Source organism: Oncorhynchus mykiss, chromosome 8 (genome assembly GCF_057628025.1).
Source record: "Oncorhynchus mykiss isolate SJ-2025 chromosome 8, ASM5762802v1, whole genome shotgun sequence".
Taxonomy (NCBI): Eukaryota; Metazoa; Chordata; class Actinopteri; order Salmoniformes; family Salmonidae; genus Oncorhynchus; species Oncorhynchus mykiss.
The window spans coordinates 39579438-39605870 of NC_143029.1; the positions used below are offsets into that span (position 1 = coordinate 39579438).

The window sequence follows — 26433 nt, forward strand, 5'->3', positions numbered from 1 at the left end:
CGTGTGTGCCAACAGACAGTCCACAGGTGCCCACGCAATATCAGTCAGGCATGAGAGCGACCCACAAAGCTTTTGGGGGTCTTAGCATCCTTTAGGGATTGTTCTCTTCTCATGAGAAACAGTGAAAATAAAGCAAGGTTCAAATAAAATCCTCACAGTGATCACCATGGATAATGAATAAGCTGTAAGTGTGGTGTTTAAATATTGATGTGGGGCGTATGTACAGCCAAGCCTTGTCAAGGTGAATAAGGTTGCCTGGCTGGCTGGCTGGCTGGCTGCCTGCCTGCCTGCCTGCCTGCCTGTCTGTCTGTCTGTCTGTCTGTCTGTCTGTCTGTCTGTCTGTCTCAGCATATCTGTCTGTCCTGATGCATCCAAATATCACCAGGTGCTGTTCTCCCTGCCCTCAGTGTAAATGTGCATGCGTGTGCGTACGTGCACACGTGTGTGCGAAATAGAATGAGAGAGAGACAGAGAAAGAGGTGGGAGAGAGAATAAGGTAGAAAAGGAAGAGAGCGAGATCGCGAAAGAGAGAGAAATCCTGCCTCTGTAGCAAGGGCAGAGAAGGAGATGTATACGGGAGCAGAGGCGCTTCTATCAAATATCCGGTTGCTGAAATGCGCAGAAGCACCCTGCAGCTGCGTTCCGCGTTGACTGAGCAGAGAGGGGAGGGGAGAAAAAACGGAGAGAGCGAGCGAGCAGCGTAGACGCAGTGGGACACGGAGTCAGAGAAGACTACACCGACGCACATAGCCACACAACAAATAAATAGAGAATCGACTCGAAATTGCGCGTCAACGAGCCCGACCCGAGCGGTGTGCGGCCGAAACCTTTTTCACCATGGAGACTGCGGTAAAAACACAATCTAAAATGTGAGATTTACGAAGGCAATCAGAAGAGAGCGAGAGAGTGGCTTTACCCCCTTATCTTGCGCTGGTGATTTCAATTCTGTGCTCCGTCGTCGTCGCAGTGTTTCTGGGGTAAAATGAAGAAGTTTAACATCAGGAAGGTACTGGACGGCCTAAAGGAGCAAGCGTCTTCCTCGGCTTCGTCTGGCCAGTCGGGCACCCAGGAGAACAATTTGATGCAGGAGACCCTTCAGTCCGAGAATTTTCAACTCTGCAAGGTGGGCGAGTCAGATGCATTTTATTATGCAGCTGTATCAAACATTTCTGTTTCAAACGTCTCTATTTTCTTACTGCATATTGGCTGCCGCGTCTCTCGATATTGATAGACTACTTAACGCGCCGCCACCTATTATTATTGATAGCCTACATCTGTTATCATCTGATGAACGGTTAAACTACTATAGCTGACCACCTGCGTTTGCCTGGTCTTTTTCATCAACATCTGTTATGTAAAGGTGTTATAATAATGATAATATAGTTTGCCTCATAGGCAACGCCATCTGTCAATCCCCAGTGTTTGTTAACCCAGTTTGTAAAATGCGCATATGGCGAATGCGTTTAGAGATCTACCAAGATAGAATAGACTTTCCATCATAATTTAGCGTTTGTTTCTATACATCCCATCATTAGCCTATATAGTCCTACCTTTATAACGATCTAATAAATGCATAGGCCTACATATATCCCCCCTTCCGTTCAAATAGACTGGTTTCATCGCTCATGCCATCTGCACTTCGCATGAACTGTCACACAGAGGGGTTGGGATTAAACAACCCGTTTCTTGCATAATGGGTAATGGATTAACATGTCAATCGCTGGGTCCCTGGCCGGTTGAAACAGTGGCTATCAGTCTGGGTGAAACAGTGGCTATCAGTCTCCCACCAACACTCACCTTCCAGTTCACACACCCGATTCCCTCATTAATCCATAGAATAAGGCTGCGTCTGACATTTAGACCCGTGTTATCATGCACTGGCTCCCATTATTAATTGAATAGGTCTTGACAGAAGAATGGATGGGGTTAATAAGAGCTCACATTCGATTGACATGCCTGCAAATCAGCTGGAACGAACGTAGCCCATCCTTAGGACGCCACAGCAAATCTATATTATCGTTGATACATAGGATACGCTGCTTTCTATTCAAATGGACAACCCCTTGAATTTTTGACTATTTCTCACCTTAATTCAATTGTCTTGTTTGGGCCAGGCCAAGATGACCCGAACACGAGATTGACTTGAACACCTGTATAAGGGCTATTTTATTACACATGATCATGATCATGCAGCCACAGCATCAAGTTCACGGCGATGTGCTGTAGTCCCTTGACTATCCAATACCTCAACCCCTCTGCAGAGTGGAGCACAGACTTTTTTTTCAATGAAATCCATACTTTTTAATAAATCATTTATCAAATTCCACTGGGCAAAAACTGGGTGAATCAACGTTGTTTCCACGTCATTTCAACCCTCCAAATATATGTGATGAAGTTTAATCAACATGGAAAACTGAATGGATTTGCAACCACCGACTGTGGATGTAGCCCACTGGTGATTGTATTTATTTGTTTATTTGGTGATTGTATAGATTTGTTTATTTGGATCCCCATTAGCGGTTGGGAAAGCAGCAGCTACTCTTCCCGGGGTCCACACAAAACACGAAACATGAGAAGTAACAAAACACTGATACACTGATAGACAAGGACAGTCACACACATTTAAAACACAACAACAACAAAAAATGATACAAACAATACAACAAGAAAAAAACATGTTTGTGTGTCTGTGTGTGTTTGTGTGTGTCCCATCACAGTCCCACCTTTCCATGAGAGGTTGTTCAATTCATTGTTCTTGTCTGTTAATTTTCTGTATGATGTCCTGTTTCGTGTTTTGTGTGGACCTCAGGAAGAGTAGCTGCTGCTTTCCCAACAGCTAATGGGGATCCTAATAAAATGTCAAATACCAATGCTTTTTTTAAATGTCATTTTGATGTTTGCTTGAGTTATTGGAGATGGAAGGATGTTCCATGTGATCATGGCTCTGTATAATACTGTGCGTTGCCGCGACTTCATTTGGACTTGAGGACAGTGATGAGACCCATGGTGGCATGTCTTGTGCAGGACGTGCTGCTTTGTTCTGAGCCAGCTGCAGCTTCTAGGTCTTTCTTTGCTGTACTTGACCATATTGCCAGACAGTGATCGAGATGGGACTAGACCAGAGCCTAAACAACTAGTACAGTTGATTTTTGTGTAAAAAAACACAGAACATCTTGTTATAACAGACATACCCCTCCCCATCTTCACAACAACTTTGTCAATATGACTTGACCATGATAATTGACCATCCAATGTTATACTTAGGAGTTTAGCTTCCACAACTTGCTCAATGGCCGCACCCTTTATACACAACTCCAATTGAGGTTTAAGTCTTAGAGAATGTTTTGAAACAAATACAATGCCTTTACTTTTAGATGTAATAATAATAATAACAACAATTCATTTAATTTGTAAAGTGTTTTTCTCATACCCAATGTGCTAAAAGAATATACACAAGAATAATTAGAACAATCCAAAACACAGAACACAGATAACAATCCAAGCTATATACAGTTGTCGTCAGATCCGGAAGACATGAGAACAGGGTTAGCAGAGGTCCTTGAAGGCTTTTCCGAACAGCAAGGTCTTGGGCTGTGCCTTCAAAGGAGGACATAGACTCCTCAGCCCTAATAGTGTCTGAAAGTGCATTCCACAGCTGCGGAATCATGCAACTGAAATCCCTGTCATCCATAGCTTTTAATCTGCTGCGGGGCTGCTGACAGGAGACGGACCTGGAGGAGTGAAATGTGAATTATAGATTTGTCATTGAATGCAAGTCTAAGAATAGGTAGATTTGTTCTATGTGCTCTATTTCTATTCCTTTTGCATCTTTTACTTTTGATTTTGTACACCAGCTTCAAACAGCTGAAAATACTATATTTTTGCTTATTGAACATATATTTCACAGCATTTTAGATGGTACAATGATTCTCTACACTGTACATTGCTTGTTTTGTCACGTCAACACAAATTAGGTGAACTATTAGAATTTTAGCAACCAAGAAATGGTGGAGCGATTTCTGCATATTGCGCCTTTTAAGACCACTTTATTATTAATCATCCATTCTGATACTGACTGTAACTTTTATTTAGAATTCAGTGAGCTCACTGTCTTTGGGTGCTGACATGTAGTGTGTAGAATCATCCATACATAGTCATTCTAGCTTTGTGTAAGACCAGTGGCAAATTATTTGTAGAAATAGAGAAGAGTAACGGCCCAAGGCAACTGCCCTGATGGACACCGCACTGTACATACCTGATGTTAAAAAAACTTTAATTGAAGAACACTCTGTGTTCTATTGGATAAATTTACGTTTCATTAAAAAGTATGGATTTCAGTAAACAAGGGTACACAACAACAGAGGACATACATAGGTACACGGTAAGGGTTGAAGAATTTCGACCAAATAGCAACTCTAAGAAGTCTAAGAATTTAAAAACTCTAGTCTGCACTCAACTCCGTGGAGCAGTTGAGGTGCTTGGCTACCCCTTGACATGACATTAGGCATACATACCGTTTTTTTTTTATCCCTTGGGGCGATGGCAGCCCAGCATTGAGTGATGCTGCTCATTTCTACATGGCACAGTTTTGTGCGCTTTAACATGAATATTAGTTAATGCTCTTGGGAAAGATTAATATCATTAGGCCTACATACTGTAAATGATTTGTGGTAGCCTATATCATCGACTTGAAAATGCAGGGCTATTTGTGACGTGTTTCTCTCCATCGCTAGACCCGTGTAGGCCTAATATCTGGAATGGTTGGCTAGAACAGCCTAAGCTACATGTCGCCAATTATTTTCGTGAAAATATAAATAAAACTAAAATAGGTCTTGCGGTTTTGATCCAGCCGGGTCCTGGAGTGTCATAATTGGGTTGGCGCTCCAGGCGCATATGGTCGAGGGAAATGATCCAAAGCCCAGCCCGTGTTTCCACTGCTGCCTGCGCTAGGGCAGGTGTCTCTGCTACAGTGGAGGGGGTCTTACGTAATATGCTTTAGCACTCTGCTCTGCTCTGGCTTTAAGCAAACAAGTAGGCTACAACAACTCGCTGACTGACTTGCTGACTGATGCAATAGGCTCCAGCAGCACCAGCATATTGTCACGCCTGTCACGCCCCAAAGTGATGGGTTTTATTGCTGTGTTTTATTTCTACAGTAGTAATGTAATCCCGACTAGTTGCTATGTGGGAGACGCCATCAAAAGAGATGATGTTGTTACTATTATCTGAAAATGGGCCTATGCACACACAATATGATGGAACCTAACTGTTACGATAAAAAAAAAAAAATCCCACATAAAATGCAACTTTTTTCTAGGGTCATTGCTGTTGTGCTCATTGTGTTGCTGTATATTTTTGTTCATTTGCCTGTTCATTTCAAGTGTTCATTCACAGACTTCAAATTGCGGTTTGAGTACGTATATCGATTGTATTATTTGGACACAAAACTAACGTTACTCTGTTGTGAGAACGCTCATGAAAATTCCCTCTAACCATGATTTACCTGTTGTTTCCGCATCACCCTGATTTGCTGCCCTCTCATTGGATGCCCAGACTGTCCGTCATGGCTTCCCCTATCAGCCGTCGTCCATGGCCCATGACCCAGTCCAGAAGATCCTGGCCATTGGGACCCAGAGTGGGGCCCTCAGACTGTATCCTTTCTGTGTGGAGCTGTGTTTAACTCAGTTGATTTGTTTGTGTTTTTGTACCCTTGGTTCCTGGGGAAGGACCTGCATGGGGCTACTCTCAGCCCAGACCAGCAGCAGGTAGGTGGGATGTATGGATAGATGGGTGGATAGACGAATGTTTGGATAGATGGATGAATGGATGGATTGAATAGAAAGACAATCAGAATGTCCTTGGAAGAACAGGCTGAGCTCATGTTTTCGTATGTATAATCAGTCTACCCATATGTAATAACACATCTTACAGTGTAATTGCGTGTTACATTGTAAAAATAAAAAATGCTGATATAAAGCTAGCAGCCTGTTTACAGGGCCAACAGCTTGCTGTGCTTCACAACACAAAGCAGTGGAATGGCACCACAGGGAGCCATAGCTACAGAGAGCACCCTCCCACTAGCTCGCCTCCTGCCTGCCTGCCTCCTGCCTACCTGCCTCCTGCCTGCCTGCCTCTCTGCCCGCCTGCCTCTCTGCCCGCCTGCCTCTCTAACTGCCTGCCTCCTGCCTGCCTGCCTCTCTAACTGCCTGCCTCCTGCCTGCCTGCCTCTTTGCCTGCGCCAGGCCCCTTTACTGTTCCAGCGTGTGTTCTCGCTGAAAAACAACTCATTCGGGTGTGATTAAGGGGCGGACAGGTGGGCGGCGACATGCCTCTGTCTCTCTGCCTGTCTTTGTCTGTCTTTTTGTCCCCCCATGCTGTCTGTCTTTCTGTCTGATGTCTGCCTTTGTTCCTGCTTGCGGTCTTGTACAAGTGAGCTTCATTTCTACTTATATCTGAATGAGATGAGGCAAAACAAATTCTCAGTTCTAATAGGTGCAGGATAACGGTGTTGATCTATTTGCATTGATATTAGATTGGTGTCAATCAAGATGTAACCATAGAGTTGTTGATATGCTGTTCAGTTTACATTGATGCAATATGTGCTTTCTTTGACTACTTCAGTTGATGTTGAACTGTCAGTGAATGGTTCAGGGTTTGACAATTCTTCCTCCTCACAGATGTTGGTAGCTTTGAATTTGAGAGACTAGAAAAACGTCATGACTTCAGTCAGCTCTTTGAGTGATGTGGAACAGACAGAGATAGGTTCTTATCTCTGGGAGAGGAAGGTGAATGGAGAGTCATGCAACTGCCTGCGCTTTTCCCTTTTTCGATCAGTGCTCTCGACGATGACTCGGCTCGCTCTTGCCTAATCTGATAACGATGATGCCTGGTAGGAAAGACATGCTTTATTGTTACTTTTTTTAATTGTCCTTTGATGAAGATGATTTGGCTGAGGGTCTAGTAGTAGACATGTGTTATAGCTGTAGTTGTGTAGCCCTTTGCTTAAAGTATGTCTATAGCTTTGTGCTGTAGCACTAGATTTGTCTCTGTGGCTTTGTCTCTGAGTCTGATTGTATTAGCCTTATAGGACTACTTGCTCGCTATACTTGTAACTATGTTCTGTTGCAATCCTTGCAGCTCTAGCTCTTTTTCTGTTGTGTGGCCGTATACTATAGCCTTAGGTCTTTGATGTTCTGTCTGTCCTGTAGCTCTGTGTCTGTCCTGTAGCTCTGTGTCTGTCCTGTAGCTCTGTCTCTGTCCTGTAGCTCTGTCTGTCCTGTAGCTTAATCTCTGTCCTGTAGCTCTATCTCTGTCCTGTAGATCTGTTTCTGCCCTGTAGCTCTATCTCTGTCCTGTAGAGCTCTTTCTGCCCCGTAACTCTATGTCTGTCCTGTAGCTTTATCTCTGTCATGTAGATCTGTTTCTGCCCTGTAGCTCTGTCTGTCCTGTAGCTATATCTCTGCCCTGTAGCTCTATGTCTGTCCTGTAGCTCTATTTCTGTCCTGTAGCTCTATATCTGTCCTGTAGCTCTATGCCTGTCCTGTAGCTCTATATCTGCCCTGTAGCTCTGTCTGTCCTGTAGCTCTGTCTGTCCTGTAGCTATATCTCTGCCCTGTAGCTCTATGTCTGTCCTGTAGCTCTATCTCTGTCCTGTAGCTCTATATCTGTCCTGCAGGTCTATGCCTGTCAAGTAGCTCTGTCTGTCCTGTAGCTCTTTCTCTGTCCTGTAGCTCTTTCTCTGTCCTGTAGTTCTATGTCTGTCCTGTAGCTCTGTTTCTGTCCTGTAGCTATATGTCTGTTCAGTAGCTCTATCTCTATCATGTGGCTTTATGTCTGTCCTGTAGCTCTATGTCTGTCCTGTAGCTCTATGTTTGTCCTGCAGCTCTATGTCTGTCCCGTAGCTCTATGCCTGTTCTGTAGCTCTATATCTGTCCCATAGCTCTATGTTTGTCCTGTAGCTATATGTCTGTCCTGTAGCTCTATGTCTGTCCTGTAGCTCTATCTCTGTCCAGTACCTCTATCTCTACCCTCTAGCTTTATGTCTGTTATGTAGCTCTATGCCTGTCCTCTATCTCTATGTGTCCAGTAGCTGTATCTCTGTCCTGTAGCCATATGTCTGTCCTGTAGCTCTATCTCTCCTTAGCTTTATGTCTGTCCTGTAGCTCTGTCTCTGTCCTGTAGCTCTATCTCTATGTCTGTCCTGTAGCTCTATGTCTGTCCTGTAGCTTTATCTCTGTCCTGTAGTTCTATGGCTGTCCTGTAGCTCTATCTCTATCCTGTAGCTATGTCTGTCCAGTAGCCCTATGTCTGTCCTGTAGCTCTATCTCTGTCCTGTAGCTTTATGCCTGTCATGTAGCTCTATATCTGTTCTGTAGCTCTATGTCCTGTAGCTCTATGTCTGTTCTGTAGCACTATCTCTGTCCTGGAGCTCTATGTCTGGCTCGTAGCTCTATGCATGTATTGCTGAGCTATGTATGTCCTGTAGCTCCATGTCTGTTCTGTAGCACTATCACTGTCATGTAGCTCTATGTCTGGCTCATAGCTCTATGTCTGTATTGCAGTACTATGTATGTCCTGTAGCTCTATCTCTGTCCTGTAGCTCTACATCTGTCCTGTAGCTCTATGCCTGTCATGTAGCTCTGTCTGTCCTGTAGCTCTTTCTCTGTCCTGTATTTCTATGTCTGTCCTGCAGCTCTGTTTCTGTCCAGTAGCTCTATCTCTATCATGTGGCTTTATTACTGTCCTGTAGCTCTTCGTTTGTCCTGCAGCTCTATGTCTGTCCCGTAGCTCTATGTCTGTTCTGTAGCTCTATATCTGTCCCATAGCTCTATGTTTGTCCTGTAGCTACAGTGCCTTGCGAAAGTATTCGGCCCTCTTGAACTTTGCGACCTTTTGCCATATTTCAGGCTTCAAACATAAAGATATAAAACTGTATTTTTTTGTGAAGAATCAACAACAAGTGGGACACAATCATGAAGTGGAACGACATTTATTGGATATGTCAAACTTTTTTAACAAATCAAAAACTGAAAAATTGGGCGTGCAAAATTATTCAGCCCCCTTAAGTTAATACTTTGTAGCGCCACCTTTTGCTGCGATTACAGCTGTAAGTCGCTTGGGGTATGTCTCTATCAGTTTTGCACATCGAGAGACTGACATTTTTTCCCATTCCTCCTTGCAAAACAGCTCGAGCTCAGTGAGGTTGGATGGAGAGCATTTGCGAACAGCAGTTTTCAGTTCTTTCCACAGATTCTCGATTGGATTCAGGTCTGGACTTTGACTTGGCCATTCTAACACCTGGATATGTTTATTTTTGAACCATTCCATTATAGATTTTGCTTTATGTTTTGGATTATTGTCTTGTTGGAAGACAAATCTCCGTCCCAGTCTCAGGTCTTTTGCAGACTCTATCAGGTTTTCTTCCAGACAGGTCCTGTATTTGGCTCCATCCATCTTCCCATCAATTTTAACCATCTTCCCTATCCCTGCTGAAGAAAAGCAGGCCCAAACCATGATGCTGCCACCAACATGTTTGACAGTGGAGATGGTGTGTTCAGGGTGATGAGCTGTGTTGCTTTTACGCCAAACATAACGTTTTGCATTGTTGCCAAAAAGTTCAATTTTGGTTTCATCCGACCAGAGCACCTTCTTCCACATGTTTGGTGTGTCTCCCAGGTGGCTTGTGGCAAACTTTAAACAACACTTTTTATGGATATCTTTAAGAAATGGCTTTCTTCTTGCCACTCTTCCATAAAGGCCAGATTTGTGCAATATACAACTGATTGTTGTCCTATGGACAGAGTCTCCCACCTCAGCTGTAGATCTCTGCAGTTCATCCAGAGTGATCATGGGCCTCTTGGCTGCATCTCTGATCAGTCTTCTCCTTGTATGAGCTGAAAGTTTAGAGGGACGGCCAGGTCTTGGTAGATTTGCAGTGGTCTGATACTCCTTCCATTTCAATATTATCGCTTGCACAGTGCTCCTTGGGATGTTTAAAGCTTGGGAAATATTTTTGTATCCAAATCCGGCTTTAAACTTCTTCACAACAGTATCTCGGACCTGCCTGGTGTGTTCCTTGTTCTTCATGATGCTCTCTGCGCTTTTAACGGACCTCTGAGACTATCACAGTGCAGGTGCATTTATACGGAGACTTGATTACACACAGGTGGATTGTATTTATCATCATTAGTCATTTAGGTCAACATTGGATCATTCAGAGATGCTCACTGAACTTCTGGAGAGAGTTTGCTGCACTGAAAGTAAAGGGGCTGAATAATTTTGCACGCCCAATTTTTCAGTTTTTGATTTGTTAAAAAAGTTTGAAATATCCAATACATGTCGTTCCACTTCATGATTGTGTCCCACTTGTTGTTGATTCTTCACAAAAAAATACCGTTTTATATCTTTATGTTTGAAGCCTGAAATATGGCAAAAGGTCTCAAAGTTCAAGGGGGCCGAATACTTTCGCAAGGCACTGCATATGTCTGTCCTGTAGCTCTATGTCTGTCATGTTATGCAATGCATATCTCTGTCCAGTACCTCTATCCTCTAGCTTTATGTATGTTACGTAGCTCTATGTCTGTCCTCTATCTCTATGTGTCCAGTAGCTGTATCTCTGTCCTGTAGCCATATGTCTGTCCTGTAGCTCTATCTCTCCTTAGCTTTATGTCTGTCCTGTAGCTCTATGTTGGTCCTGTAGCTCTATCTCTGTCCTATAGCTCTATGTCTGTCCTGTAGCTCTATGTCTGTCCTGTAGCGTTATGTCTGTCCTGTAGCTCTATCTCTGTCCTGTAGTTCAATGTCTGTTTAGTAGCTCTATCTCTATCCTGTAGCTTTATCTGTCCTGTTGCTATGTCTGTCCTGTAGCTATGTCTGTCCTGTAGCTCTATCTCTGTCCTGCAGCTCTATGCCTGTTCTGTAGCTCTATCTCTGTCCTGTAGATTTATGCCTGCCATGTAGCTCTATGTCTGTCCTGTATCTCTATCTCTGTCCTGTAGCTTTATGCCTGTCATGTAGCTCTATATCTGTTCTGTAGCTCTATGCCTGTCCCGTAGCTCTATGTCTGTTCTGTAACACTATCTCTGTCCTGTAGCTCTATATCTGGCTCGTAGCTCTATGTCTGTATTGCAGCACTATGTATGTCCTGTAGCTCTATGTCTGTCCAGTAGCTTTGTCCCTATCCTGTAGCTCTATGTTTGTCCTGCAGCTCTATGTCTGTCCTGCAGCTCTATGTCTGTCCTGTAGCTCTATGTCTGTCATGCAGCTCTACCGCTGTCCTGTGGCTATATGCATGTTCTGTAGCTCTATCTCTATCCTGTGGCTCTATGTCTGTCCTGCAGCTCTATGTCTGTCCTGTAGCACTATCTCTGTCCTGCAGCTCAACAGTACGTCCTGTAGCTCTATGTCTTTCCTGTAGCTCTATCTCGGTCCTGTAGCCTGTAAGGCTAGCTGTTATCAGTGTGACTGTGGCGAGGCTGTTGGCGGTGCTCTCCTCTCCTTTCCTCCCATGGAGGATAACAGTATGTGGCAGATCAAGGGCCAGAGCCTGGCAGCGGGCGGAGCTGAGCGGGCTGGAGAACTACGGCAGGGGAAGAGGAGAAGACAGGAGAGGGTCCCCAGATCTGCCAGCCTAGTGAATGGCCTGTGATCCTAAAAACTGTCCCATTTGTGATGTTGGCCAGGGTTAGGACGATGTGTTTACTGTCCCTTTGGTAATGTCAGAGAGAGAGAGAGAGAGAGAGATGCATGTACATACACACAGAAACACATCACACACACACAGAAACACATCACACACACACAGAAACACATCACACACACAGAAACACATCACACACACACACACAGAAACACAGAGAGACACAAAGAGAGAGAGTGAGAGAGGCACAGAAAAAACACAGAGCGATAGAGGACAAGAGAAGAGGGGAGAAGGAGAGAGAAAATAATTCTCTTGATGTCATGCTTAACTTCTCAGCTAAGGTTAGACCCATGCAGCTCCTGTGCTTTTCAACAAGCATGAAAGTCATATTGATCTGTGTGTTGTAATGAGCCTTACTGCACACACACACATGCACACGCACACATGCACACACACACACACACACACACACACACACACACACACACACACACACACACACACACACACACACACACACACACACACACACACACACACACACACACACACACACACACACACACGCCCTGTCTCAATTGTTTGGGATCAATCTGCATCATTAGGCTCTGCAGCAATATTTTCTTTGTCTCAAAATATGTAGGGAGCAATTGAAAGATGTCTGGCTGCACCAGCACTTTAGCTATATTAAATGATCTGCTCATTGAAGTGTGAGAGGATAGAGAGAAAGGACTGTGTTACTAATGCAGACTGCAGAATGACCATATTACAGATGGTATATGTGGTAAATCCCAAGGGGTACTTCCCTTCTTCAAGTAGCCACTCATCTAACATGCCCATATCAGTGAAATGTTTGGAGTGGTTTCCAAGCTTTCATATATCCATGGCTTCCAGAATGGGAGGAAAGATGGAGGGAGGTGTTTTTACAGTATTGAACCAGGTCCGTAATCTGTGTGTGTGTTTTGGGTGGCCTGTGGGTGTTTCTATGCAGCAGTGCCTGGCATGATGACTCCTTCACACCAGGGTGGGCGAGCAGGGGAAATAGCAGTCCTATAACCCAGCCGGACAGACACAGATCAATGGGTCAAATTGTCGCGCCGCACATCGACAGATTGTCTCATCACCGGGGCAGAGGGTGTTGGAGAAATCACACACATATGCACGCACACACACACACACACACACACACACACACACACACACACACACACACAGATTAATGCTCTGGCACACATACACATAGGTACACACATACACGCACACACACACATTGCAGAGTTATACACTCCATTTCCATCCATGTTGCCTCTTTGTTGTTTAATGCATTATTGGTCCATAGTATTGGTATTACAATGCGACTAGAATCTCTATCTGGCTTACCCCTTCCCTGCTGTAGGGATCTGGTTGTAGAGATCTTGTTGTAGAGATCTGGCTGTAGAGATCTGGCTGTAGAGATCTGCTGTAGAGATCTGGTTGTAAAGATCTGGTTGTAGAGATCTGGTTGTAAAGATCAGGTTGTAGAGATCTGCTGTAGAGATCTGCTTAGAGATCTGGCTGTAGAGATCTGCTGTAGAGATCTGCTGTAGAGATCTGGTTGTAGGGATCTGGTTGTAGAGATCTGGTTGTAGAGATCTGGTTGTAGAGATCTGGTTGTAGAGATCTGGTTGTAGAGATCTGGTTGTAAAGATCTGGTTGTAAAGATCTGGTTGTAGAGATCTGCTTAGAGATCTGGCTGTAGAGATCTGGTTGTAGACATCTTCTGTAGAGATCTGGCTGTAGAAATCTGCGGTAGAGACGTGGTTGTAGAGATGTGGTTGTAGTGATCTGGCTGTAGAAATCTGGTTGTAGAGATCTGGTTGTAGAGATCTGGTTGTAAAGATCTGGTTGTAGAGATCTGGTTGTAAAGATCTGGTTGTAGAGATCTGCTGTAGAGATCTGCTTAGAGATCTGGCTGTAGAGATCTGGTTGTAGACATCTTCTGTAGAGATCTGGCTGTAGAAATCTGCTGTAGATGTCAGGTTGTAGAGATCTGGTTGTAGAGATCTGGTTGTAGAGATCTGGTTGTAGAGATCTGGTTGTAGAGATCTGGTTGTAGAGATCTGGTTGTAAAGATCTGGTTGTAGAGATCTGCTGTAGAGATCTGCTTAGAGATCTGGCTGTAGAGATCTGGTTGTAGACATCTTCTGTAGAGATCTGGCTGTAGAAATCTGCTTTAGAGATCTGGTTGTCGAGATCTGCCTTAAAGATCTACCGTAGAGATCTGGTTGTAGAGATCTGCTGTAGAGATCTGGTTGTAGAGATCTGGCTGTAGAGGTCTGGTGGTAGAGATCTGCTGTAGAGATCTGGTTGTAGATATCTGGCTGTAGAGGTCTGGTTGTAGAGATCTGCTGTAGAGGTCTGGCTGTAGAGATCTACTTGTAGAGATCTGGCTGTAGAGGTCTGGTGGTAGAGATCTGCTGTAGAGATCTGGTTGTAGATATCTGGCTGTAGAGGTCTGGTTGTAGAGATCTGCTGTAGATGTCAGGCTGTAGAGATCTGCTGTAGAGATCTGGTTGTAGAGATCTGGCTGTAGAGGTCTGGTGGTAGAGATCTGCTGTAGAGGTCTGGTTGTAGAGATCTGCTGTAGATGTCAGGCTGTAGAGATCTGCTGTAGAGATCTGGTTGTAAAGATCTGCTATAGAGATCTGGCTGTAGAGATCTGCTCTAGAGATCTGGCTGTAGAGATCTACTTGTAGAGAACTGCTGTAGAGATCTGGTTGTAGAGATCTGCCTTAAAGATCTACCGTAGAGATCTGGTGGTAGAGATCTGCTGTAGAGGTCTGGTTGTAGAGATCTGGCTATAGATATCTGGTTGTAGAGATCTGCCTCAGAGATCTGCCGTAGAGATCTGCCTGTAGAGATCTGCTGTGGAGGTCTGATTGTAGAGATCAGGTGGTAGAGATCTGCTGTAGAGGTCTGGTTGTAGAGATCTGACTGTAGAGATCTGGCTATAGAGATCTGGTTGTAGAGATCTGCTGTAGAGGCTTAGCTTCTTACAGAGTGGTCCTGTGTGGCTCAGTCGGTAGAGCATGGCACTTGCAATGCCAAAGGCAGTGTGTTCGATTCCACCTGGGACCACCCATACATAACATGTATGCACGCTTGTCTGTAAGTCGTTTTGAATAAAAGCGTCTGCTTTCATGTATATTATTATTCTATATTGTGAGAGTAGAGCAGCTAACTGTGATGCTGGATTGAGAGAGAGAGAGAGAGAGAGAGAGAGAGAGAGAGAGACTAATTAAACAGCACAGGCCAGCCAGCCTCACAGAGAAGAGATGTTCCATTTTCCAGGTCAGAAGCCACTGTGCATTTATCTATTGATCTATTTGTAGTTTTATCAGATTTTTTAAATCATTTGGGATTTTTTACCCTTCCCTTCCCTGGTCTGGCGTCTCTCGTCGTGAGCTAACCATTTCAGATGGCACTCCACAGTACAGTCCAGGCCTGGGGTTGTGTGTGTGTGTGTGTGTAAGTTTGCGTGTGTATGTGGGTGTCAGTATTTACATAATGTGCTGAAGCTGAGGGGAGGGAAGGCTGAATGAGACAGCAACAGAGAGGCCGTTCAAAGTAACCTGGCTGCTGTGTGTGTGTGTGTGTGCGTGTGCATATGTTTGTGTGTCTGGCTTTTGTATGCACGTGTGTGTGAGTGAAATTAGCATGTGTATATTTTACAATCTCACCATGTGTGTGTGTGTGTGTGTGCGTGTGCATATGTTTGTGTGTCTGGCTTTTGTATGCACGTGTGTGTGAGTGAAATTAGCATGTGTATATTTTACAATCTCACCATGTGTGTGTGCATACAGTGCCTTGCGAAAGTATTCGGCCCCCTTGAACTTTGCGACCTTTTGCCACATTTCAGGCTTCAAACATAAAGATATAAAACTGTATTTTTTTGTGAAGAATCAACAACAAGTGGGACACAATCATGAAGTGGAACGACATTTATTGGATATTTCAAACTTTTTTAACAAATCAAAAACTGAAAAATTGGGCGTGCAAAATTATTCAGCCCCTTCAGTGAGGATCTCTGAATGATCCAATGTTGACCTAAATGACTAATGATGATAAATACAATCCACCTGTGTGTAATCAAGTCTCCGTATAAATGCACCTGCACTGTGATAGTCTCAGAGGTCCGTTAAAAGCGCAGAGAGCATCATGAAGAACAAGGAACACACCAGGCAGGTCCGAGATACTGTTGTGAAGAAGTTTAAAGCCGGATTTGGATACAAAAAGATTTCCCAAGCTTTAAACATCCCAAGAAGCACTGTGCAAGCGATAATATTGAAATGGAAGGAGTATCAGACCACTGCAAATCTACCAAGACCTGGCCGTCCCTCTAAACTTTCAGCTCATACAAGGAGAAGACTGATCAGAGATGCAGCCAAGAGGCCCATGATCACTCTGGATGAACTGCAGAGATCTACAGCTGAGGTGGGAGACTCTGTCCATAGGACAACAATCAGTTGTATATTGCACAAATCTGGCCTTTATGGAAGAGTGGCAAGAAGAAAGCCATTTCTTAAAGATATCCATAAAAAGTGTTGTTTAAAGTTTGCCACAAGCCACCTGGGAGACACACCAAACATGTGGAAGAAGGTGCTCTGGTCGGATGAAACCAAAATTGAACTTTTTGGCAACAATGCAAAACGTTATGTTTGGCGTAAAAGCAACACAGCTGAACACACCATCCCCACTGTCAAACATGGTGGTGGCAGCATCATGGTTTGGGCCTGCTTTTCTTCAGCAGGGACAGGGAAGATGGTTAAAATTGATTCGAAGATGGATGGAGCCAAATACAGGACCATTCTGGAAGAAAACCTGATGGAGTCTGCAAAAGACCTGAGACTGGGACGGAGATTTGTCTTCCAACAAGACAATGATCCAAAACATAAAGCAAAATCTACAATGGAATGGTTCAAAAATAAACATATCCAGTTGTTAGAATGGCCAAGTCAAAGTCCAGACCTGAATCCAATCGATAATCTGTGGAAAGAACTGAAAACTGCTGTTCACAAATGCTCTCCATCCAACCTCACTGAGCTCGAGCTGTTTTGCAAGGAGGAATGGGAAAAAATGTCAGTCTCTCGATGTGCAAAACTGATAGAGACATACCCCAAGCGACTTACAGCTGTAATCGCAGAAAAAGGTGGCGCTACAAAGTATTAATTTAAGGGGGCTGAATAATTTTGCACGCCCAATTTTTCAGTTTTTGATTTGTTAAAAAAGTTTGAAATATCCAATAAATGTTGTTCCACTTCATGATTGTGTCCCACTTGTTGTTGATTCTTCACAAAAAATACAGTTTTATATCTTTATGTTTGAAGCCTGAAATGTGGCAAAAGGTCGCAAAGTTCAAGGGGGCCGAATACTTTCGCAAGGCATTGTATATCCTGCATTCACACAGGCAGCCCAATTATGATAAATGTTTCACCAATTGGTGTTTTGACCAATCAGATCAGCTCTGAAAAATATCTGATGTGAAAAGATCTGATGTGATTGATCAAAAGACCAATTAGTGGAAAAAAGATCAGAATTGGGCTGCCTGTGTAAACAAAGCCTATATACACTCCCCCACATATTTATTTGGACAGTGAAGCTAAAACCATCATTTTGGATTTGAGAAATGTTTCTATGAGAAAACAGAACAGAATGGCACATTTTATTTGAGGGTATTTCCATCCATATCTGTTTTAATGTTTAGAAATGAATGGAGTCACTTTTATTGTAAATAAAAATATAATATGTTTCTGGACATACATTAATGTGCCCAGCAAACAGGGGAATTCCTAATGACATTAGGTAACGTTCCTATTAGGTCCCTTTAAGGGTTTTGACGAGATGTTATCCCACTGACGTTCTGAGAACATTCTAGGAAGATTAAAATATATGGTTAAGCTCAGTTTGGTCGCAGAATAATGTTGTAATAAGGCATTTTGATGTCCATTAGGGAACATTACGAAAATGTTTCTATTTGGTTCTGATTGAACATTATCCATGGGACATTCAATGACCACAAGGAAACATTCACTTGGTTTAGTCCATACCAGGATGTCACTGAGGACCATGCCAGGACCTTTTTAGGACATTCTCAGGACTTTCATTTTACTAGTCATTAGGACGTCACGTGATGGTCCCAAGGGAACTTCCCTGCAAAAAACAACTGTCATTAAGACGTCCTCGGAACGTCACGAAATGGTCACCTAAAGTGGTCAGGAATTTGCATCATGGTCCCCTGAAGGTTTTGTCTAGTTCCTGGTTTGTTACATTCCAGGATGTCCTAACGATTCGTTTTTGTTTGCAGGGTGGATGCTACCATGATTATGGAAAATCATGAATGAATCGTGAATAATGATGAGTGAGAAAGTTACAGAGGCATAAATATCAACTCCCCTCCTCCTCCCCGTAAACGTAATAGATTACAAAAAAACAAACTGTAATACATTACGTTAACAGCAAAAAAATATTTCCACCAGATTACAGATACTTTTAAAAAACTAGATGATTACTTATAAGATTACTTTTAAATTCAGACAGGATGTTTGTGAAATAAATCTTTGACACCTTTCTGTTTTCTCAATTACATTTAAATCATCATTGAAAAAAGGTGCAAGTTTAAGTTCCACCTGAGCGAGTCTGACCACTACGATGACACACCAAATGTGTTTAATGGATCGCAGGAAAAGAGCAGGAATAGGCTTTCATAGGTTACAGTCCAAGCAATGTCTTCGAATGGTGTGACTGCTGTCGGCATCCAAAGATGATCTAACTTGAATAAATACTTGGAGGACGACAGCAGTGGTGTAGCTTACGGGCGATACGGATATCACTTATTATTTAACTTTTTGCACCACAGATTGTGGTTGTTGTGGATGGCTGTTCACAAATGTAAACAGTATGTATGTGTACTTTAATGTAAGTTGCCTGTGAATCATTGTTTTTGTGGCCAGTGGACAGCCAGTGAAAAATGTGCCCTTGCATCAGCTAAATAGTGCGGATCCAGGGCCTGATTAATGTCGGGGCTTACATGGGATGAAGCCCGTAGGGGGCCCTTGAGACAGAGAGAAATGGAAATGTGTATATACAGTTGAAGTCAGAAGTTTACATACACCTTAGCCAAATACATTTAAACTCAGTTTTTCACAATTCCTGACATTTCATCCTCTTAAACATTCTCTGTCTTAGGTCAGTTAAGATCACCACTTTATTTTAAGAATGTGAAATGTCAGAATAATAGTAGAGAGAAGGATTTATTTCAGCTTTTATTTCTTTCATCACATTCCCAGTGGGTCAGAAGTGTACATACACTCAATTAGTATTTGATAGTATTGCCTTTAAATTGTTTAACTTGGGTCAAACGTTCCGGGTAGCCTTCCGCAAGCTTCCCACAATAAGTTGGGTGAATTTTGGCCCATTCCTCCTGACAGAGCTGGTGTAACTGAGTCAGGTTTGTAGAACTCCTTGCTCGCACACACTTTTTCAGTTCTGCCCACAAATTTTCTATAGGATTGAGGTCAGGGCTTTGTGATGGCCACTCCAATACCTTGACTTTGTTGTCCTTAAGCCATTTTGCCACAATTTTGGAAGTATACTTGGGGTCATTGTCCATTTGGAAGACCAAGCTTTAACTGATGTCTTGAGTTGTTGCTTCAATATATCCACATAATTTTCCACCCTCATGATGCCATCTATTTTGTGAAGTGCACCAGTCCCTCCTGCAGCAAAGCACCCCCACAACATGATGCTGCCACCCCCGTGCTTTTCCAAGTTGTTTAAAGGCACAGTCAACTTGTGTATGTAAACATCTGACCCACTGGAATTGTGATACAGTGAATTAAAAGTGAAATAATCTGTCCGTAAACAATTGTTGGAAAAAATCACTTGTGTCATGCACAAAGTAGATGTCCTAACCGACCTGCCAAAACTAGAGTTTGTCAACAAGAAATGTGTGGAGTGGTTGAAAAACAAGTTTTAATGACTCCAACCTAAGTGTATGTAAACTTCCGACTTCAACTGTATACAGTATGAGTCAAAAGTTTGGACACACTTATTCATTTAAGTGTTTCTTTATTTTGACTATTTTCTACATGGTTGAATAATAGTGAAGGCATCAAAACTATGAAATAACACATATGCGGAGATTGGAGTATTATTATTGGACCATGCTGGTCATTTATGAACATTTGAACATCTTGGCCATGTTCTGTTATAATCTCCACCCGGCACAGCCAGAAGAGGACTGGCCACACCACATAGCCTGGTTCCTCTCTAGGTTTCTTCCTAGGTTTTGGCCTTTCTATGGAGTTTTTCCTAGCCACCTTGCTTCTACACCTGCATTGCTTGCTGTTTGGGGTTTTAGGCTGGGTTTCTGTACAGCACTTTGAGATATCAGCTGATGTACGAAGGGCTATATAAATAAATGTGGTTTGATTTGATATGGAGTCATGTTATAACCGAAAACGTGTTAAACAAATCAAAATATATTTCATATTTGAGATTCTTCAAAGTAGCCACCCTTTGCCTTGATGACAGCTTTGCACACTCTTGACATTCTCTCAACCATAAGTTAGTCACCTGGAATGCATTTCAATCAACAGGTGTGCCTTGTTAAAAGGTAATTTGTGGAATTTCTTTCCTTCTTAATGTGTTTGAGCCCATCAGTTGTGTTGTGACAAGGTAGGGGAGGTATACAGAAGATAGCCCCATTTGGTAAAAGACCAAGTCCGTTTTATGGCAAGAACAGCTCAAATAAGAGAAACAACAGTCCATTATTACTTTATGACATGAAGCTATGTTAATCTTGAACATTTCAAGAACTTTTAATGTTTCTTCAAGTGCAGTCGCAAAAACCATCATGCTCTATGATAAAACTGGCTCGCATGAGGACAGCCACAGGAAAGGAAGACCCAGAGTTACCTCTGCTGCAGAGGATAAGTTCATTAGCGTTCCCAGCCTCAGAAATTGCAGCCCAAATAAATGCTTCAGTGAGTTCAAGTAACAGACACATCTCAACATCAACTGTTCAGTGGAGACTGCGTGAATCAGTCCTTCATGGTCGAATTGCCACTACTGAAGGCCAACAAGAAGAAAATACTTGCTTTGGCCAAGAAACACAAGCAATGTGTATTAGACTGGTGGAAATCTGTCATTTGGTCAGATGAGTCCAGATTTGAGATTTTTGTGAGAGGCAGAGTAGGTGAACAGATGATCTCCGCATGTGTGGTTCCCACTGTGAAACATGGCAGAGGAGGTGTGATGATGTGGGGGTGCTTTGCTGGTGACACTGTCTGTGATTTATTTAGAATTCAAGGCACACTTAAGCAGCATGGCTACCACAGCATTCTGCAGTGATATGCCATCCCATCTGGTTTGCACTTAATGGGACTATAATTTGTTTTTCAACATGACAATGACACACCTCCAGGCTGTGTAAGGGCTATTTGACCTAGAAGGAGAGTGATGGAGTGCTGCATTAGATGACCTGGCCTCCACAATCATCCAACCTCAACCCAATTGAGATGGTTTGGGGTGTGTTGGACCGAGTTGGACCGCAGAGTGAAGGAAAAGCAGCCAACAAACTCCTTCAAGACTGTTAGAAAAGCATTCCAGGTGAAGCTGGTTGAGAGAATGCCAACAGTGTGCAAAGCTGTCTTCAAGGCAAAGGGTGAAGATTTTGATTTGTTTCACACATTTTTGGTTACTACATGATTCCATATGTGTTATTTTGATGTCTTCACTACCATTCTACAATGTAGACAATAGAAACAAATAAAGAAAAACCCTTCAATGAGTAGGTGTGTCCAAACTTTTGACTGGGACTGTATATACAGTGCCTTGCAAAAGTATTCATCCCCCTTGGCATTTTTCCTATTTGTTGCATTAAGAACTGTTATTTAAATCGATTTCTATTTGGATTTCATGTAATGGTCATACACAAAATAGTCCAAATTGATGAAGTGAAATAAAAAAATTATGGAAAAGTGGTGTGTGCTTATGTATCCCCCCTTTCGCTATGAAGCCCCTAAATAAGATCTGGTGCAACCAATTACCTTCAGAAGTCACATAATTAGTTAAATAAAGTCCACCTGTGTGCAATCTAGGTGCCACATGATCTTTCACATGATCTCAGTATATATACACCTGTACTGAAAGGCCCCAAAGTCTGCAACACCACTAAGCAAGGGGCACCATGAAGACCAAGGAGCTCTCCAAACCGGTCAGGGACAAAGTTGTGGAGAAGTACAGATCAGGGTTGAGTTAATTAAAAAATATCTAAAACTTTGAACATCCCACGGAGCACCATTAAATCCATTGTTAAAAAAATAAAAAAATATGGCACCACAACAAACCTGCCAAGAGAGGGCCGCCAACCAAAACTCACGGACCAGGCAAGCAGGGCATTAATCAGAGGCAACAAAGAGACCAAAGATAACCCTGAATGAGCTGCAAAGCTCCACAGTAGAGATTGGAGTATCTGTCCAAATTCTTAGATGAAGGGAAGGAGACAGAAGGATTTTTAAGCCTTGAGTCAAATGAGACATGGATTGTGTATGTGTGCCATTCAGAGGGTTGATGGGCAAGACAAAAGATTTAAGCGTCAATGAACGGGTAAAAAAAAACTGTCAGAACTGCAATGTTGCTGGGTTTTTCTCGCTCAACAGTTTTCCGTGTGTACCCAAAGGGAATCCTGTCATTGGAGTCAACATTGGCCAGCAGCCCTGTGTTACGCTCTCAACACCTTGTAGGGGGTGGGGGTTGAGTACAGTCAATGCCATTGCACTGAAGGGCTTTTTTAACATCTGTAAAGATGCTGTTCCCTTTTCTAATCTCACTAGATGGAGTGGACAGTGTATATTTATTTCATAGTGTTTTTCAACCCAAAGTCTCTTAGCCATGACAAGCTCTACAGGATGATTTTTGAACAATAAAATAGGTTGTCATAGAACTTATCTGTTTGTGATGTCATTCCAGATCCTATAAAATAATGTGCTGTTTGTACAATTACCTCTTCCTATAACTCTACTGGCTCCTGCTGCCTCTCCGACCAACCGTCCTTTATCTCTCTGCTGCTGAGCCCCTGTCCTGCCTAGAATGATGGCTGTGTGTGTGTGTGTGTGTGTGTGTGTGTGTGTGTGTGTGTCTGTGTATGCATGTGTGTGTTTGTGTTATTCTGTTTCGGAGGAGGGGCACGTGATTCAACGGTTCGCTAATGGAAAAGTTTTAGTGAGAGATTAAACTTTGTCTTTACTCAGAAAACGATGCCCCCTCCCTCGTCCGCCAGCCACTTTGTCTCTCTTTTAACTCCACAACCAACGTTATTGGGTAATGAAAAATCTTGATGACCCGACAGAGACCTAACAGGCAGACAAGGAATAGAGGAATATAATATAAATGGTGGGTACTGTGGATCAGAATGGCTACTTGTAAACCATGGAGTAGTTTTAATCCACAGTCAGGACTGAAGTGGCATGATGTGGCCATGGTAACCAGAGTATGTGGCCCCCAATCTGTGGTGCATTGCACTCCCAATGAGGAATTCTACATCTGAGTTATCGTAGAGAAATTGAAATGGAGTTTACCCACTGTGTTGTGGTCTGTTTGCTTACCCTTCTTTTGTGTCAGTCTCTCTCTCTCTCTCTCTCTCTCTCTCTCTCTCTCTCTCTCTCTCTCTCTCTCTCTCTCTCTCTCTCTCTCTCTCTGTCTCCTCTTCTCTTTTTGCTCTCTCTTTCCCACCCTCCCTCCCTCCTCCTCTACTGCTTTTGATCAACACTCCTCTCCTTCCCCCTGGCACTGCAGATGGTAGTGTTTGGGTGTTGGTTGTGCGTGTGTGTGTGTGTTGGCCAGGTGAGTTAGAAACCAGACTGGGCTGTGTGCTGTGCTGTGTCCCAGTGCAGTCCAGGCCAGGCTACCTGGTCCCTGCGAGGTCACCTACCTGTTCACTAATTACAGTCAACAGACGGCAGCACACACTTGACTGGCTCCTCACTGTAAATACAGGCCTCATTTGGACGCTGAGAGGGGAGACATACAGGTACACACTGCAAACACACGCACACACACACAGAAACGAACAATGTAGAGACATACACACACGCACATACACTTCATTACATTTAGGGGGTGACAGGCCGGCGGGAGGCTGGAGGCTGCAGAGAGGCTGACAGAGTGTCTGTCATTCAGCCAGTGGGTCTTTCCATCAAAGGTTGCCCAGGGCCCATAGATCCATCTTATCGCCCCCACACTTCAAAGAAATCCTTCCAGGGCTGCCTGCTGCAGTCGATGGATGCCCCCGGCGAGGCAACCTTACTGGGCACAAATCTGAGGATTGCTCCCTCTCTCCCTCCAATTACCTCCTGCCGCCATGGTGGATAGAATAGCTAATGCCAGAGAAAGGGAGGGAAGAGTGTCATTATGAAGGGCTAATATGAGCTTGATGAGTGAAAGGCAGAGCCAGTGTGTGTACTGACCCCCCTCTTTGAAAAAAGTATTAAACGAGAGCGGAGAAAGAGTTCTTGAATAGGGGCAGTGTTCAATTAACCAACATTTTTTCCGACAAAAGGGTGTTTGTGTGACTCGTAGATTGAAAAAAAAAACATGGCTGATTAGGAATTCATGCTAAACATTCTTAATCATAATGCCATAATTGTATTATATAAATGTCACATCGTATCAAATGTCATATCATAATGTCATAGTCATTGTAATTTAAAAGTTCAGATTAGAGTGACAGGTACAGTAGAGGCTGGGATCTGTTTTTAATGCTAGTACCAGTCATCTGCATTAACCAGGCTGTGGTTGGCTCCAGTGATAGAGTAAACACATGCAAACACAGCTTACCCACCTAATATTTCATGAATAGCATTAATACCCACCTATTATGTTCAATCAATAGAAAAGTTTAACGTTTTAATGTCCCGTGCACAAGTACAGCGAAAGGCCATTCTTGCAAGCTCTAAACCCAACAATGCAGTAATCAATAACCATGTAATACTAGAAAAATCATATATAAGGTAGAACAAAAACACAGGGTCAATTACTTCTGGTACTATATTTACAATGTGCAGGGATACTGGAGTGATAGAGGTAGATACAGTATGTGAGGGTTCAGGTGACTAGGAATCCGAATGTATGATAAACAGAGTAGCAGCAGCATACAGTATATGATGATTGTATGTGAGTGGGCGTGTGTGTGTGTAGAGTCAGTATAAAGGTATGTGCATATTAAGCGCGTGTGAGCAAATTATAAAGTGAGTGTTTGTGTGTGTGTTGGAGTGTCAGCGTGCGTGACACTCCAACACACACACAAACTACTGCTCGCCTCCTGTCATTTTGGAAATGTTAACATATATTTTTCTACCTCTACATCCCTGGCTGTCCCCATCCCTGAGAGTAATGTGATGACATGACAAGGCACTAACAACAGGCTTTAGAGTGACAGTTGGATCTGTCTGAAATGCTAGTACAACAATCATGTGCAGGTTGAGATAGTAGCATGCAGGTTGCATTGGTAACCTACATCTCTGAGAGTGATGTGATGACATGGGACCTGACTCCCTGGATCTTTGCCCATTCTTCAATACAAAACTGCTCCAGCTCCTTCAAGTTGGATGGGTTCCGCTGGTGTACAGCAATCTTTAAGTCATACCACAGATTCTCAATTGGATTGAGGTCTGGGCTTTGACTAGGCCATTCCAAGAAATGTAAACCTTTCGAATTTACTTAACTGACTTGCCTTGTTAATTAAATAAAGGTTACATTTTTTAAATATATTTTTTTAAATAGCACATCCCCACTCTCACCTCCCCAGTCCTGCCATAGTGTAATCTAGGAGTCCCCTCCACAGGAGACTCAGCTGCTATGGAAAACTACAGACAGATAGAGGCTATGGAAATTGGACACTGGCTACGGGTATAACTGGGTTTTCTGCACTGTACGTCCGGTTGGAAGAATATCCATGGAAGTGGACTGTCCAGACTATACAGACAATTGGCCAATGTTACCTAGTGTTGATTTTTCAGTGTAACATTTCTAGTGTAGATTCAGGGTTAAATTAACTCTGTAAGAGTGAAATTAACACTCGGTCGTGTAAAAGGACCCCAGTGTTGGTTTTAACAACCACTGTTGAGTGTGAAAGTGTGATTGTGTCAGTAAAACATTTTCATTCTCACCGCTCTCATCATGATCAGATTTCCCAGCACCTCTACTGCAGGTCACGCTTTTTAGGATTGTTTTTAATACTGTATCTGTGTGTTTGTATGTGCATTGATTGATTGCTTGATTAATCTTATGCTACACAAAGACAAATAACATATACTTTTCGAAACGAATCCAATTAGTTAGTTCGATTTATTGCACCTGTTTCTGAAATGGTTTTCCAGTTTAAATGGTTTAGATAGTCTCCTCACAATGTTCCCAACCCTAATAGTCATTCTGAATGTAGGTTAAGAGTGAATAAAAATTCCAACTGTTGGATGTCCTAACTCTGGCTGGATTCCAATAGGAATTATATGTCCCTTTGCAAGCCTGCATAATTTGACTTGCAAGCTTGATGTGGCCTGTAAAACCATGAGCTTCCTAACGCCACTGTGATAGGGTAAAACTTGGCGGTCAAATTAAGGCCTTATGACATAAACTCCCACTGTCAACTGCGTTTATTTTCAGCAAACTTAACATGTGTAAATATTTGTATGAACATAACAAGATTGAACAGCTGAGACATGAACTGAACAAGTTCCACAGATATGTGACTAGCAGAA

The 26433-nt window shown here is 43.0% G+C and overlaps 1 protein-coding gene across 2 annotated transcripts in view; it reads left to right on the forward strand.

The window, feature by feature from the left end:
• The first annotated feature begins 520 nt into the window (after nt 1-520).
• The window catches only part of stxbp5a (syntaxin binding protein 5a (tomosyn)), a 159983-nt gene continuing 134070 nt past the window's right edge, over nt 521-26433 (forward strand). Inside the window, exons 1-2 of one of the 2 annotated variants that reach the window (XM_090243414.1) lie at nt 521-1123; nt 5554-5651. In XM_090243414.1, the coding sequence (XP_090099540.1) occupies nt 983-1123; nt 5554-5651 (239 nt within the window). In that variant the 5' untranslated portion in view covers nt 521-982. The remainder of the gene's footprint in view (nt 1124-5553; nt 5652-26433) is intronic. The other variant, XM_036985456.2, reaches the window with a different exon arrangement.